This window comes from Sphaeramia orbicularis, chromosome 17 (genome assembly GCF_902148855.1).
Source record: "Sphaeramia orbicularis chromosome 17, fSphaOr1.1, whole genome shotgun sequence".
NCBI lineage: Eukaryota > Metazoa > Chordata > Actinopteri > Kurtiformes > Apogonidae > Sphaeramia > Sphaeramia orbicularis.
In genome coordinates, this window is record NC_043973.1 from 20,281,443 (window position 1) to 20,299,042 (window position 17,600).

Below are 17,600 nucleotides of genomic sequence, written 5' to 3' on the forward strand. Positions count from 1 at the left end.
GAGGAAGGACCAATTGGATTTGACGAAATTTTGATTGGCAAGTGAAACGCCCAAATATACTTCAACATCGTCCTTAAGGGCAGTCCGTTCTCCCCTCGACTTGCTTGCATTTTAATTTTATTCTTAAAACAGCCGCTGAGCTATAAAACTGTGCGTGTATTTGTGTGTATGTGGCAAAAGAAACGTGATTTAAACAGTATTTTGAGACACATGAAAACGCTGTGACAACGTTTCTCATTAAAAGTGACTATTTTATACGATTGTTGCCTATAACATCGGTATATATTTGACCTTGATATTATTTTTGCAGTGAAAGAAAAGCCGTCATTAGGAGTTTAATAAAGGTCAAATAAATATACTTTATCTATGAATATATCTTTCTTAAACAGCTGCTTTTGTCCCATGGCTTTATCTGTCTTAGTTAGGTGTAATGCAAGTGGAGGGAAACAAAAACATCTGTAGTTGCAAAGACTTCTAACATGTTGAGTGAAAAAACATGTGTCACAGAAGAAGAAGAAGAGGAGAATTTATGTGGGAGAAGAGCAAAAAGCCACAGAGATAACATTTATTTTACCTGTGTGTTTTGTTCTTTTTCAACATCCACATTAAAAACAACAAATTCAGAGTTTACAACATGAGACAGCAAGTGACTAAAGAAGAAAAAGTCTCGGTTGCTGTTTTTCATGAGTTTTGCCTTGGTGGTTATGTAAACAGGACTCCAGTTAATGTCAGCATTTGTTTTGAGACTTTCTAGAGAAAACCTCAACTGGTTTGAGGGGAAACAACCTAAATAACATCTGTGCTAGCCTTTACGAGAAAACTCAGCCATCCACTTTGTGGTTCACAAACACACACATACACACATGTGCTAAGCATGCCCTGCACACATGCACTTAAGCACACACCTGTATACCATTAACAGTGTGCCTGAAGGCTGGTAATAATGCTCTTCTTTTACGACTAAACAAATGTTTAAAAAAAAAAGAAGAAGAAGAAAGAAAGAAAAAGAAAAGAAATGCACCACACAATATTTTACTTAGACACAAATAAAAGGCAGTGCATGCTTGAAATGGCATCATTAAGCCTAATGAAGCTGAATGGGTGAGAATGCAGTGCTACAATGCAGCCACACATGTATCTGCAAGACTGGAAGTGTTCAGTGAGAATAGATCAACCTCATTATGACAAAACTTGTCCCATGTCACAGATTCACAGTGACGCTTGAACAGTACACCTGGGGAAAGATGGTGCATGTATTTACCATCGAAGTGATCATATCACAGCTTGACACGTAACATCAAACCATGTTGGGGTTGTCGCCTTTTAAAAAGTAGGACAAACGCAGTGACGGCACAACAGCATCGAGGTTGTACGGTAAGATGCAAGACACACAAAAGCTATATTTAGAGTGGAACTCCATTTTCCTAACCCCAAAGAGTGTACCCTCTTCTCCACCCACACTTTCCTGGGCTCCCTCTTCCTCAAGAAAAGCTATATAGTTTTCTAAATGGGTTACCCCCATACAGCCACCCACGCATCAGGTACAGTATAAAAACCTGGGGCATCCTGTTATGACTTCTGGTTTCCTGTTTCCTGTAAAAAAAAATACAGCCCCCTCTTTCACAGACACACACACTTCACACAGAAACAAACACACTCATGTACTCCATTATTCGCCAAACACAGCACGGCTGGGATCAGTGGCTGACAGTCTATTCCAAATATATTAGCATTAGTGTTTGTGCTCACAGTTGTAACATAAATATTTGGTAATGTGTTGAATAGTTTTAGATTCAATAAGTGATGTAAAGCTGTGGATTTTCCTTTTATTATATCCCAACAGAGTTTACTCCAGAGCTTGTCTTTTTTGGATGGATACGTTGGATGGATATCAGAATGTTCTAGTGGTGAATGTTGGGTCCAGTCAAATGAACATAGAATATAATGTGCTTTAACATAAAGACGTCATTATGCTGTAAGGTGACAAACGCAGCTGCTCTCCGCTTTTCTTCCTCACGTTTAATTTGTTTTTATTTCATGAATAGAGAGTCATTTCACATGCCAGAGAAGGAAGATGTACAAGTGTCAAGGGACTACTAAAACAGCAATAACACCAGTGTGTGCTCGTGTGTGAACTGCAGGCCACCGTTTGCCAAAAATATGAAAATAACATTGTTTGTGCCACACAACATGCTGCTGCTGCACACCACCTGCCAAGATACCTGAGCATCTCTCTCAACAGGGGTCAGCCACATCACTCTTAATGAGCAGAAATCGTTCTGCCTTCATGTGGCGGCTCTAGTCTGCCATGCTGAATGCTCAGTGGTAGTGTACACGCTTAATTGTGTTGGCATCAGCTCACAGTCACATCTTTTCGTCTTCCTTTTGTGCTGGTGTTCAAACAGTATTTCTGTGTTGCTGCATTGTGCTTTGTCCAAAATGTGAATCCTCTTATTAGTTTTTGGGTGAGCATTTTTATGTTCACATTTTATGAGTCTAAAAGCAGCTATGTTCTGTATTTTTTTGTTAAAGTCAAAGCTTCATTATTCTGTTTGTTCAATGAGGCCTTTACATGCTATAGACTGGTCACAGACTTTTTTCCCTCATTTTTGGGAGCAAAAAGCACAATACCATCCTGTTCTTTTTCTTAATTTTTAGCTCATCATCCCCTCCCCCTTTCTTGCAGATTGGAATTCATTAGCAATCAAAGAGCCACTGACAAACGCCCAATCTTAATTACACCCTCATTTGCATATTTGCATATTAATGACTGCAGACTTTGCTGTTTTTCTGCTGCAGTAGACCCCCTCCCATCAACACTGCTCAGACTTAGCCACCCCACATACTGCAACACTACAGCTTTCTGAGCTCAAGGCCTTCCACTCTCAGCCTGAAGTTGACAGACATTCAAGAGGGAGACATTTTATTATCCCTCCAAACATGAGGCAAACACATGAATCACTGTGCTGTAATCCAAATGGACGACTGATGCATTTCAGCTGGGCTTTGGTTCGCTTTCCTGCTTTCTCTTTCAGTGTATGCGCTCATTTCCTAGGAAGCAACAGTGTACACATGTTCAGCCTACAGCACATATACACATATATATTTCTGTTAAGTAGCATATGTGGCGAAGTCCTTAGTGCTTTGCATCACATATGCTCCCCCCTTCTGGTGAAATGAGAGCAAGACAGAAAAATATTCTGACACAAGAAAACAGTGTTCACATTTTATAATACATACCATTTATTGACAATTTTGACTTAAAAAGACAAAGTTTTTGATGGTTTTACCATAAAACCATCTATGTTTTTCAAACATTTGACTGAAAGAAGGAAGTCCACACACAGAACAAAACAAAGGAGAGAAATGCCCTAATCCTGCCACAACACAGGATGTACTTGAATGGCAAATCTACGCATGTCCTGCTGTTTACATTTCAGCCTATACGAAGACATTGCCACTTGTTTGACTCAAGACTGCCCTGTGTGTTGCAATGAAAGTCAGACTTTATTCCTACATAAATAACCTGAAGCTGATGGTACCAGTGCAAGCTAAAGGATGCTGCTTACAATTACAAAGAAACAACTCCATTCTACAGTGTGTCCCTTAAGTCTCCATACATAGGAGACATGATACATTCCATACATATATGGTTCTAACATGTATTTTATATTTCTTCTTTATAGTTCTTCAGCAGACACGCATTGAAATGTGTTCCCGACAAAATGGCAGTCATATAGAGCATATTATATAAATAAAAATTGTTTATGTCAAGAAACGTTTATTTTTCCTATGTATAGAGACTTATGGGACACCCTGTACAGTTTGAACAGAGGATTTTATGTTAACATGTTTGGCTTTGACATGAGGGTCATGCTTTGATGTTATAAACTTCGTTCTTCACCTCAAGACATCTCAACATTTGTGGAAACAGTCTTGTCAACAAATGAAAATCAATTCCTGTTGATAAGAAAAGACACATCACCCAATGTATTCAGTAAAATAAACCAATTCTTACATTTTTCAATGCATCTGCATAATGAATATAAAAACAAACGTTTACATGGTATATGCCTGTGCAAATGTGTTCTGTAGTAATAATAACTGGGATGGATTCACTCTTGCTGTAAGCCTTAAAAATTCAAAGGAAAATACAACCAGATAAAATGTGGCATGGAGAATGAAAAATTAAGCACAGTTGTCTGTTTCAGTGCTTGTGTCTTGGAGATATGGCCCTCACAACACAAGGACAACCAGTGCAGCAGTACAGACCACTGGACATGGTTGTAAAAGTAGTGATAATTCCAATGACAGGACATTGATTCATAGGAGGTAAAAAGTTCCAGTCTAGCAGCAATAGATTTATTAATCTCTTAACAAGTCATTTAATTTCCCCAAATCCCAATTAGCAAAAATGAGTATTTATTTGTGTTTACATTTGTCAACAAACATTCAAATAAGATACAGCATATTGTAGTCAACATAAAACAGAACAACCCTGGATAACACTGGATGACAGCTGAGGCCTATGATCTGAATGACCCTTTGGAGGTTCACCTGAGGGACAGTGTGGTGGGTATGTGGTTTAATGCTGCAGTTTCTCCATCTTTTCACATGTACGCACATACTGTGCACATGAGGGGGTTGCATGTTCACTCTGCAGCGTGTGTAGGAGTGCTGGGTTGGTTGAGCCCCATGGTTTTACAAAGCCAGCCAGCAAAGTCTACCTCCTCCACCTCAGACCGCTTGATGAAAGTATGGTTCTGCAAAATAAATAAACAAATAACAATCATGTATGCCTAACATCACAGACATTTGGAAATGACTTTTTAAATATATAATGTAAAAAAAATTTACTTTTATAGTGAATGTTGATACAAATTATAAGTGTGACTTTTGTTGTGGAAAAACTCTGTTCATTCATCCTTAATGTGAAACCAAAACGTTCAATGTCTTCTTGTGTTTATTTGAAGCTTCAAATAGAAAACGTACAGGTCATACAGAGCGCAATGCAGTCTGTCAGAGTGCACAAAAGGGAAAAATGTCTGTCTGCCTCTTATAAGAAAACAGAAAAAAATCATTGTCTCTGTGCTACTCTGTGTGAGAATAATATCGCATGTGCTAGAATGGAATGTGTGGGGGTAAGGGAAGAGATAACTTTTGTGAGAAAGCACCTCTGTGCTAACAGGTGCCTGCGTGTCACTCTGACCTAATGCAGAGTGCAGTACAGTGGCTTAAAGTTTCAAACATTCTCATGTAATGTAAAATAGAGTTCAAACAGTTATGCATAATATAGAATATATGTAAAATTACCTTTACACTTTACAATAGGCTGACTTTTGTACACTTTTTTTTTTTACAACACAGCTCTTCAGTCTCCTAGATATTGGCGGTCTGAAAAAGTTGAACACTTACCGTCAGCATTTTCAAGTCAGCCCTGTCTGCTGGGTTTTTAATGAGACTGTGTAGATTAGACAAAAGAGAGGAATCATTCAATAAATATTAAATAAATAAATAAAAATACTCAAGATAAAATTGGACATGTGGTCAATGCTTTCAAGAGAGAAATGGTGCCTTACCACTTTGTTACAAAGTCCTGGAAATCAGAGGTGAATACACCATGTGGTAGTTTGGGAGGCGGCTGAAATGCATAGGATTTACATAAAGGGATTCATTTCAGAATCAGTGCTTTTCTGAGCCTTGTCTCTATAGAAACACCTGGGCCAATCTACATCAGGGGTCACCAACCCTGGTCCTCAACAGCTACTATCCTGCATGTTTTAGATGTGTCCCTCTTCCAACACACCTGATTCAAATGATAAGCCTATCGTCAAGCTCTGCAGAAGCCTGATAACGACCGTCAGGTGTGCTGGAAGAGGGAAACGTCTAAAACAGGGGTGTCCAATCCTAGTCCTCCAGAGCTAGTATCCAGCATGTTTTAGATGTTTCCCTCTTCCAGCACACCTGACGGTTGTTATCAGGCTTCTGTGGAGCTTGATGATAGGCTTATCATTTGAATCAAGTGTGTTGGAAGAGGTATTCATCTAAAACATGCAGGATAGTAGCTCTCAAGGACCAGGATTGGACACCCCTGATCTAAACCATGCAGGATAGCAGCTCATGAGGACCAGGGTTGGTGACCTCTGATCTACATGAATAGCTGATGCCATCTAGTAGTGACCAATTTGTCAAAATATAATTCAGTTATAATTTATTAGTTTCTTACCTCGTTTACGATGTAGTCCAAGAGTTCAAAGATGGCCATTACTGGGCTATGACCTACAGGGAAGCCAAAGATAAGTTTGTGTTAAACTTTTCAAATTCATTAAATGTTAGTAAGACAGCATAAAGTAAATGTAAAACTACTAAATGTGTTAGTAAATGTAGAACGATTATTTGCTGCTAATATACATTTTAAACTTAGAGGTGGAAACTACATGGCACTGTGATTCTGTTGCAGCTAAATACCAGTCTCTCCCTTGTGAGATCCATTGTTTAAAACACTTATTTACAGTAGATGACAGGTCTCATGCTGTCATCATATGCCAGGATAAAAAAACAAAAATGAAATTATGTGTCAGCTGCTCACCACTGACAGGTCTGCCTGGTGGTCTGGGCCTGGGTGAACTGCTGTGTGTCTCTCCCTCAGTGCTGTCCAAGATGGAACATCCGAATATGGCTTCCAGTTCTTTGGCATCTGGAGGAGGGATGGGGTAACGTCCGATTGACAGTTCAACAAGCGACAACCCCATGCTCCACACATCTGACTGCACAGAGTAATGGGTTCCTTGCAGCCTCTCAGGCTACACACCAAACATGAAACAACACAAAAGAGGCATAAATTAAAGGGAAACTGATAATGCATTTGGACATTGTATTAAGACATTCTTTCAAATCTGCATAGTAACTTAGAAAATAAAGCTTTTAAAAAAAAAAAAAAATCTAAATAAGATGTTTAGATAGCAGAGAGGCTACAGGTCGGAGCATTGTGGAGGAACAAAACCAAGTTAAAGTTTCAGGGTCATTTATGTGCACATCAGTATCCTGATTATGATCACATTCTAGGATATGGCATTTACATGGGCACAGAAATCCTTGCTTACATGATAAATCCTAGAATCCAAATTACTCATTAGTGCTGTTGTTTTTGAAGGTGCCTGTGATGTTTATCACATGGTCATTTAACCTGACATTTCAGTAACTGTTGCCAGAGTTTAAGTTACTTTGGCTAGAGGAAAATTAGGCTACTCTGGTTGACAGTAGACTCGGCATGAATGAATATCAACATTGTGTTATGGATTTATCTCACTGGGATCCATCTTATTACCTGTGAATGAAGTCAAAATCAACAAGTCAACATGTCCTCCAGCTTTTATAGTCACAGGACAAGAAGATGAATGAGGATACACAGTTGTGACTAATGGCAGAGGGTTATCATGATGTTAATTTAATGTTAATACACAAATTAACATTTCTGTTTTTTTTTTTGTTTTGTTTTTTTGATTGTGTTGAAGAAACCAATGTTCGGTAGGTTATTTTTCTAGACCTGAAACATTTCGCTTTCCTATGCTTGCTCCACCTTAACTACCAAGAATATTTCTTATTTTCCATTAATGAAACACAAAACTCTTCATGTGACTCCAGTAGTAAATTGCTGTCCCTGCTGCACAGATGATTGTGTTTCTGTTGCGTCATGTAGCGCTTGCGCAATAATCCCCAGCTGTCAGTAACTGGAATAAGATGTATACATGTAACTGTATCCCTGTACTATCGGAGTACTCCAGCTAGAATATCTGGGTTTCGCAAACCCGGTGGAAGGACCTATCCAGGTTAATGAAATCAGTATATGATGTTTCCATCACAAACACAAAGATGAGATACTTCAAAGATGCCACAATGTCTGGAATACTGATGTGCATGCAAACACAGTCAACGAAAACCAACATACCGACATATAGGATCTTGTCCCTACAAAAGAATTGGCCATAGAGTCTATGAGCTGCCCGCTCACACCAAAGTCACACAGCTTGATCTCCCCCCGTGAGTTCACCAGTATGTTTGAAGGCTTTACATCTGGAAGTAAAAAGCATATTACATAAAAAAAATTACAAACTTAAAGCCAAGTCAAAGCAAGTGGCAATCTGAAGGGGCTGTCTACAACTCAAAAGTGTATTGAGTATACATTAACATTATAGTAAAATTATCATCGCATTAAAAAAAATACATATAGATAATTAGCACTGTCCATATATAAAGTGTTTAAATGACAACAAAAGCAACCTATTCTTTTACAACATTGTGTTTTTAAAATCAAAAATAAAATACATAAAAATATGAATACCTCTATGCATGATTTGGTGTTTTTCTCTTAAGTAGGCAAGGCCTCTCAAAACCTATACAGGAGAAATTAATCAAAAATCATCTTCAACAGTAAATGACAATGTAGTGCCTATCTAAATCAAGAGTATGTGTATACATCACACTTGCTACACTATAAAACAGAATTACATATGCTAATATAGTGTAATAATATAATATGACGTACAGCAATGCTAACTTTGCCCAGAATCTCCTCTGGGATCCTTTTTGCTTCTCTCAGCACTTGGTCAAGAGATCCACCATCCTGCCCACACAGCAAAGCAGAAGACACATTATGATACAAAAAAGCACATGATTCTACAGAGAAGCCCATTTTTCCCATTACTGTAATATGCACTAAGTACAGCAACTGAACAAAGATTCAGCACTAAAAGTTACTTTTTATCAAAACACTTAAATGCAACACTCAAATTTATAGAACATGAAGTCAAAACATTCATCTTTAGTGGGAACACATTATTACACTGTTTTTGTGTAATTTTGTTTAATTTTACTTCAAATTTTTGCATGAAACAAAAATACCATTAACTGATTGCTGTTTTCAAACCCATAAGTCATTATTTTTAATTCTAACTGAGAAATTATACATAAAAATGCAAATAACCACCAACATACCCAGTCACCCTGTCCAATTCACTTACCATGTGCTCCATGCAGATGCTGATTTCTCCATCACTGTAAAAAGCACCATAGAAGCCCACGATGTAGGGAGAATTACATTCATGCAACACCTGAAGCTCTCTGATGATCTGGTTTCTGATAGCAGGTTTAATTTCTAGATGAATGAGCTAAACAAGAAAAAAGTAAACATTATATCATGCTGTTCTATATGTTTTCTGGTGTAGGATGGGGATTCATATAAGAATGATGATGTGTAATTTGCACTAACTAACCTTTCTGGCCATGATTATGCCTGAGGGTCTGTGACACTCCTTGTTGACAACGCCACCATTGCCAGCACCCAATTCACAAATTCGATGGAAGTCATCATCTTTCAATTCGCCTACCTTGGCCTTTTGAGTGAGGAAAGCTTCTAGCCTTTTCTTTTGCTGTTCATCCAGGTCCAGCTCTTCCAATACTCTTTTCAGCGCTTCTACATTGGCTCTGAAAGGAAAACAAATCATCTTTAGAAGTGCAAATGGCTGACAAAGCTTGCAGTGTATGAAAAAGCTATCTGATCTGCAGAATAACTTACTCAGAAGGAACATCAACGTTGGTGGAGGTGGATAATCCATCACAGGCAGGAGCAATGTTTAAGGGCACAGGTCTCTTTTTAAGAGCCATGTTCACTTGTGGATGAAGTTTTTTTCAAATAAGATAATTTACTGAGAATTACCTATACGTTAAGCCTTTATATGTCGACTTCTCCGATTTAGAAATGACCAGTATTGCAATGTGTAATGTATTATTTGTGGTCAGGATTAATTCTCCTTAACTAACCAGTACTGTCATGTCTGTTCTACTTGCACAAAACACTTCTCAGTTATAAATCAGCTGGTTAATTCTGACATAACTACGGTATGGAGGTAAAGAGGTTAACTAGGGTCTACCACTAGCAACACTAATGTGACCCTTTTCCTGTTTCACGTCACAATGAACAAAATGACAGATTATTGTAACGAGTGTGCTAACGTTAGCTAGTTGGCTAATATTTAGAGAGTGGTAATGCTAGGATAGGATACTAGTTTAAATGATGAGACGTAAAAGTACACATAAAGATGAACACGATAACTAGTATTATGATGTCCGCATTAACATTTAATAGGTGATTTTACAACCCATATCTAAAGTAGTTAGCTATAACATAACGGCAAACAGAATATTTCCAAAAACAGTCCCATCACTAGCAGCACTTCACTTTAGCTTACAGGCTAACTTCATCAGGCTAGCTGTTGCTGCGTGACAGTATCACACTGACAACTAACCAAGATGATTACAAGTGATTGTTTTACTTTACACAAGCTCCCGGTGCCGTTCCCCAGCCTGGTTTTAGAATTACAAATACCCGTCAAATCGGGTTGTATTCTCGGTTACTTTATCCTTGCCCCTCCTTGCAGCTGGCAGGTGTGTTGTTGCTGACAGGCACCGGGTCCCGGTCTGGGCGGTCGCGTAAAGGGGACAGTGCAGATCCAGAACCGTAGCCGGGCCCAGCAGCACCCGTTCACCACCGTGTGAATTGTGTTCCAAGTCTCGCGATATTTCTGAGTATTGACAATCAGCTGAGCACTCCAGTAGGTCTATTTACAGCTGAAAGGAACTACGTAGAAAACCAATGTAAAGAACAAAAAAATCATACATCTTCACCTGCAATTTTATTAAACAAATGTACTCATCTTTTTGGCTGCATAAAAGGTTAGTTTCCGTTCCAAAGAGTTTGAAACGACCACAGTACTGAGTTATTGCTATGTGATTTCCTCTCAGTAGAGGGAGCTCTTGTCCATATCTTTACAGTCTCCAGAGCAACAGCTTAAGGGTAAAAGGAGAAACATACCAAAAACCAGTTAAACAGGCAGTATGCATGTTGCTCACAGTCACATATACATAAATGTGACAGTAAATGTCCTCATGTAAAAATCTGCTGTTTTAGCAAAGTCCTAAATTGCTGGAAACTAGTCACTATACAACAGTGATTCTCAAACTTTTTGTGGTGGAGTACCCCCTGAAATAAATCTTTTTAGCCAAGTACCCCCAACTCTCACTTCAGCATTTTTGATTGAAAAAAATTAGGCAAAATTTGTTCCTGTGCCAAAACTGTCGGTTTAAATTTTCAAAACTTTGTAAACAAACAACATATATTTAACTGTGATATATTTAAAAAAAAAAAAAAAAATTAAGTAAATTTTGTGCGCAAAACATAAACTGCATAAACTGAAAAGTGTCCTGTTTCACTGATAAGAAAAAGAAATAAATTGGTCATTAATTAATAAATGAACCTTTCATCAACAAAAATTAATTACACAGCTACTCATATGAACTCATTTTGAATAAAATAAAATAGAAATGTTCTTAAAATGTTACCAAAGCTTAAACCAGATGATTGACAATAAAACTATTATATGAATGTATTTGTGTTTTATATTTCAACATTAATTCTCATCATTTATTTTGTATTCAGTACTTGATGATTTATTTAATGTATTTCTTCTTTTCTTTCAAGTTCCCCTGGGGGTACACGTACCCCACTTTGGGAACCCCTTCCATACAACATTAAAAATCTATACATTCGTGCTGCAGCCATTTAAAAATTTATACAAAATTGTTCAGGTCATGAGAACAAATTGTTTCAGTTTCATACAATTTTTCCCTAACATTTACTAGTGATGATCTTTGCTTGTGTCATTCATTACTCATGCTCACACACGATAACATACCCCCTGATGGGATTAACCTCAGTGATAAGGTCAGGAAGTTTGATGTTTCTGGTGTCAGGCAAAAACATAGCAACAACAGCAGCCATAATGCTTGCTGTGCCAAATATAATGTATGGGAAGATCTTGCTAACAACCACAAAGAGAATTTAAAGCCACTTAAATTAGAATTGGTTTTGGTCTATGTATATCAATAGAGTATATAAAAAGCACTAATAAGATGTAAAAGAAATTGAAAAAAGAATAAGAGTATGAAATAGACAATGTATGGGCAAATTATGGAGCCTTTGTGTGCAGCTGTGGCAACGGCCACTAAAAGCCCATATTCCTGACCACAGTACACCACCTCACATACAGGAAAGAGTATGCAATAGACATACCCATATTTTCAAACATGGCTAGTACAAGGTACATGGCATGCATTTCTAAAAAATAAATAAATGGCCATGAGACAAAACAAAACATATACATTTTTACAAACGCTTTCAGAGGTTTCCAATTCAGTAAATAGTAGAAGAGAGGAATGCACCTTCAGGAACCAGTTTGATGATTAGAAGCATGACGCCGCAAAAAATCATTGTGGAAAAGAAGCGAGTCTTGGCATCCTGTTCACCACAGTGTCAATTACTGCTGACAAAAAGCAGTTCAGGTACACATTTCCATTGAGGTTACTAGTATTGAGTGTGAGACAGTCAAAGACCATAGCAACAGACATTCTGCAGAAAAAATAAAAGATAATGTACAGGTTTCAAAAGCATTTTTTTGTTTTTTACAACAACAACAAGCTCATGTTGTGTTTACCTCCTTTGTCCAAATGTTATATATTCATGTCTCTTTGGAATGCCAGGTCCAATTTGATCTGTTGACAATTTTGGAGATGTTTGAAATATAACTGTGTAAGCATTTTTCAGCCTCAAAAATTGTATTTTCATTAAATAAATAAACAAGCAAAGTTTTGTTGCTACACCATAAAATGAAAATGCTACACTGAATAGCAGAGTAATAACTGTAAAAAATGAAGTGTAAAATAACTCCCATTACTATATGAAAAGGCCAATGATTTTAATGCTTCTCATGGTACGAGTGTACATCAGGTCCACATAAGTGTAGGTCTTCTTTTCTTCATTTTCAGATTGCTGCATTATTAAAAAAAAAAAAGAAAAAGAAAAAGAGTTACATCATGTTAAAACCTGAAAATGTTGGAAAAGTAAGATCTACAACATGTATATTTGTTGTATTTCTTTTTTTAACAATTCACAGGAATTCACAATATGAAAACATGAACGACAACAAAAAATGAAAGCACCCTTAGGTCCAAGCACTCGTCTGCTGTAAATATGATATTGGGGCAGGGACATTGTTCCATTCTGCAGCTTTGAGTATGATTAGCTCAGCTTCCTTCACTCGACATTTCTGCAAAAGCCACCATGGAGACTCAGGGATTACCCTGAACAGAAGAGACACAGACTTATCAGACAGCATACATCAGAAATGTAATCAGTGGTAAACAATAGATATAAACATAAAAACCATGAAGTGGTCACAGTAGTTAAAGCTCTGCTAACCACTGTCAGCTTTGTTTGCAGCAAACTAACTTCTGCTGGGTTTTTCATCTGTCTTTTTCACTTTAGTTTTCAATAAACCACTTGTCTGTTATTGGAGTATTAACTTAAAATCTTGCTAAATCCAAAAATCTATTGCACTCACAACCACAGTGGAATAATTAAGAACCCAGAGACAGCACAAGCAACCAGCAGCATCCTCTAGCCTTGTATGAAGTCAGCAGCAAGGCCGAAGCCAAAGCTGAAGCTGAAGCCAAAGCGTAGACTGTGGCCCAGCAGACTATATATGTTACTCTGTTTCTTTGGCCCAAAATCTCAGATCCTGATCAAAGAGGGAGCCATAGAATTAAAAGAAAAGACAAAAACACTTGCAACACCTACAGAAATACATAATATCTAAATATAATGCTTTGTACTGCATATCATTTCCTACTTAATATTCATTTTCAGAGTATTTTTTTTCAGTGAAGACTCTACACAAAAAAATACAGTTGAATAAAATCAATAGGCTAGTGGAAACACTATCTCAGATTTGGGAGAATTATCTATTGATACTACTGCTAAATTTGTCTCCGTTCAATTTGATAAGTGCAGACACTGTGTCTGGACATGTGTAAAGCAACAAAATGACGAATCTCGAAATGCAGATGACCGTTCCATTGTTTGTTCCAATGTCCTGCTTTCAACAAGAGGCTAATCTATTGACTTTTGCTACTAGAGAGAATATTTGTGTTCTTTTGGATCCAGGACGTTGCTCGAGAAAAAAACATTGTGGCACAGTCTTATAATGGAGTGTATCCTCAAATAATAAAACAATCCATCATACATACAGTACCTAACATGTCAGTTTACATACGTACAGTTTGCATGGATATTATATGTGACATTTCACTGATTATCATTCTTGTCTTTTCTTGAGCTCAATGACATATTAATTTTAGACATTAATGATGCTCATCTGTATCTGTATTACAAGTGTAAGTGTTTCCTAAACCAGCTCTATAGTTTTACAGCGTGTTGCTGCAGTGTTATGGACCTACTTCACTATGAGCTTTACTAATTCCTTTATTCTAGGAACAAATATAATTTGGCTAAAAAAACTGCCTAGAAAAAGTGGTTCTTACTAATATATAACAAACATAATGATGTACATGTGATACAATTTTATAACAAAATATTAAATGAAATGTCTTACGACCACACAGGCCCATTGTGACTTCTGTAACATCTTACTTGACTTTACAATCTTAAAAACTAAAACATCCTCATACTTAGATATGAACGTCTTGTTTGTATAAGCAGAATCTCTTGTTTAACCCTCAAAGACCTAAACAGCTGCTGATGACTGTCTACCTGTACACTGTTTAATAGCTTTTAATCCACTAACCCAATTCAATACATTTAAACAATTCAGATAAAATGTAGTTTCTCAGCTTTTCACTGGCATCAGATGTCCTTTTATCCCAGTGGATGTGGAAACACTGCCAGACTCTGGTTTTCAAACTCAGTTAATGATATATTTAGTGAAAAAGTCCCCCCCCCCCAAATTTAATATAGCATCCTTTGGATTTACGGTGAGCTTTAAGGAACATTTCCAATTAGATATAGGAAAACACCTATTTTCACAAAAAGCAAAATGCTAAGGATAACATTATGATAAATGGTGATAAATCACATAGGAAAGATTAAACATTAAACAGAAAAAAATCCTTTGGAGGTTTTTAAATGACACACAATAATTTCTCAAAGTTATAAAATAAAGATGCTCATGCCATCTCTGAAAAGCTGCAAAGGTGAAGCCTTTTATACATTACAAACATTTATGAAACTTGAAAAGAGTGGTATATGGCTTATTATGACTTATTGTATCACTTGTTACAACAATAGTTGGTGTCAGAACCTCAGGACACATATGAGACATCTTGACTTCTAAGATAAATTCTTTGGCTCGGTGTACAGCATCTATATTGGCTGGAGTAAAAGGAGATACAACCTTTATGTTTGGTGAATGACCCTGACAGCGTCTGTAACAGGGGTGTCCAACCCTGGTCCTCGAGAGCTACTATCCTGCATGTTTTACATGTATTCCTCTTCCAACACACCTAATTAAAATAATTAGCCTGTCATCAAGCTCTGCAGAATCCTGATAATGCCCGTCAGGTTTGGTGGAAGACGGAAACATCTAAAACATGCAGGATAGTAGCTCTAGAGGACCAGGACTGGACACCCCTGGTCTGTAAGGTATAATGAAGACTCTGCAATGTGTATTATAATTGCAATATTGCAATATATTATAATTAAGAAAGAAAGAAAGAAAGAAAGAAAGAAAGAAAGAAAGAAAGAAAGAAAGAAAGAAAGAAAGAAAGAAAGAAAGAAAGTAAGTTTTATTTTGGACATGTAAAAAACACAGTAAAATCAGCCACAAAAACAAATGCCAGAAGCAATCATCACCAGAAAAAAGCACATATTTAATCCCACCACTTTTTCCTAAAGCTTTTGCATCAACTATTTCAGCCTCCTGACATTAGTCCAGGCTACAACATTATTACCGTACTAAATACTAAATACCATATGGTATCTATTTGTATGCCTTTTTTTTTTGTGCCTGCCAGGGGACTGCAGATGTAAATTAGCCAAAGGTTAACTCTGGTATATGCATCAAATGACAACATTTATGTTTAAAATTGTACATGGTCCATAATAAATAAATGAATAAATAAAATAGGAGTTGTATTAATCATAGCCCAATCAAAACAATGATCATCCCACCAGAGGAAATAGCCAAGGAAGTAAAAACACACAATATAATTTTCATTTCTTTTTCATTCTCTCCCGAACGATTAACAGGGGAAACAGTAGGTACTCAAACATCTTACTTCTGTTATCTTGACAAAGTCCTCTCTTTAGCGAATAAATTAATGCTGAGGGAGATGGTGAAGTGAGACTGAACACACACAAAGACAATAAATAAAATTTTCCTTGTAAAATGATTAATAAAAACAGTATCATATCCTAAAGACAGAAAACAATGACATGACATAGAGACTTGTTTGATATTGTTCTTGCAATCAGTTTAATAATATGTTGTGTTCTCAGAGGAAGATGAGCAGCGAGTTCCCAACAGCAGTGGTACATACCACAAAAATAACCTTAAAAACTGGATGTGGCAAAGAGCATCATACTAAATATTGGATATGAGGGTGATCAGGAACACATAAAGTTAATATTTTACAAAAGCCTGCAGCACCACTTGTGTGTGTGATCACCACAAGATGGTGCAACACAGCAGAAAATAGTCAGGTTTGTTGATTTAGTTACAGTAATGTTCCTGCCTGGTTATATGTTCCCACATGTATGAGGCCAGGGATGAAGAATATGTTTTCTACCATTGTTAAACACTTGAAATATGCATTTCATCTTCATAGAAGATACAACAATGTCACAATAAAAGAGTTTCTGGAGGCGGTGGAAGTAAAATCAGTGGTTGTACATCACCAGTAAACCCTCTACCCCTGAACACCACACCTTACCACTTAGGCCAGTGCAGTTACCATAGCAACTCCTCCCTGTCCAGCGCATGGCAATGCCCTCTGACCCCAGAGAGGTGACCTTTGGCCTGAGGGTCTGCAGATGGGGTCAGGGGGTCAGCTCTTGCTAGAAGACAGTAAAAGCACTTCACTGATTGGCTATCATTTGCCCTTTCCATACCCTCATCTATGTAATTGGCATATTGACCAAATGGGCCTTTGCACATTGTTAGCAGCACCTTCCTGTTTTCATACTATAAAATGTAGAGAGGAAGCTGCTGTATGGGATATTTATATGCACAGTAATTTTTAAAGGTGTGAAACCTCACCCATTTTTACATCTCTCCTTTGTGTTATAATGTAATAATGTATGAGTATCTTTAGTTACAGATGGACATCTACACTGCTGTATTCTCATAAGACTGGAGCTTTTACTTTTAAAGTATTTTTTATTTTATTTTTGTAGCTATTTGCTGAGACATGGGTAAAAAAATGCATTGTCTCAGGAAAAAAAGATCGGTTTTGTTAAAAAAAAACAACTAATATTTATTTATTTATTTATTTATTTATTTATTACTTACAATGACAGTTTAAAAACTGTATTTCATTGCAACGTGGCAGTGCAAAAACAAAAACAATACAACAAACCGAAACACCATAACTTATTCCTCATTTTGTAATTCTATCAATTTTCCTGGTCAATTTTCCAAAAATAGTGATGTCCTAAGTCTGGTTTGTCTGGACAGGACTGATCTGTCACACAT

At 37.1% G+C, this 17,600-nt stretch overlaps 1 protein-coding gene across 2 annotated transcripts; it reads right to left on the reverse strand.

The window, feature by feature from the left end:
- Positions 1–3,844: 3,844 nt before the first annotated feature.
- map2k2b (mitogen-activated protein kinase kinase 2b) lies at positions 3,845–10,552 on the reverse strand. 2 transcript variants are annotated; one of them, XM_030159961.1, is made up of 11 exons: positions 9,575–10,552; positions 9,273–9,483; positions 9,021–9,167; positions 8,546–8,623; positions 8,342–8,393; positions 7,949–8,073; positions 6,588–6,803; positions 6,227–6,271; positions 5,580–5,641; positions 5,416–5,461; positions 3,845–4,763 (listed from the first exon to the last, which is right to left on the reverse strand). In XM_030159961.1, exons 1-11 carry the CDS (start codon positions 9,661–9,663, stop codon positions 4,653–4,655), a joined length of 1,182 nt encoding a protein of 393 aa, XP_030015821.1. In that variant the 5' UTR covers positions 9,664–10,552; the 3' UTR covers positions 3,845–4,652. The 2 variants fall into 2 exon arrangements, with proteins under 2 accessions (XP_030015821.1, XP_030015820.1); XM_030159960.1 differs by having other exon boundaries at positions 6,227–6,279; positions 6,590–6,803; positions 9,575–10,551.
- Between the last annotated feature and the right edge of the window lie 7,048 nt (positions 10,553–17,600).

What these genes read in the sequence shown, in the direction of transcription:
- map2k2b (XM_030159960.1), bottom strand. Translation starts at nt 9,663, where the DNA reads ATGGCTCTTAAAAAGAGACCTGTGCCCTTAAACATTGCTCCTGCCTGT. An exon ending in ACACCAAATCATGCATAGAG is followed by an intron (nt 8,074 to 8,341) that starts GTATTCATATTT and finishes TTTTACTTCCAG; the next exon opens with ATGTAAAGCCTTCAAACATA. An exon ending in ACCAGGCAGACCTGTCAGTG is followed by an intron (nt 6,280 to 6,589) that starts GTGAGCAGCTGA and finishes GCTTCCCTGTAG; the next exon opens with GTCATAGCCCAGTAATGGCC.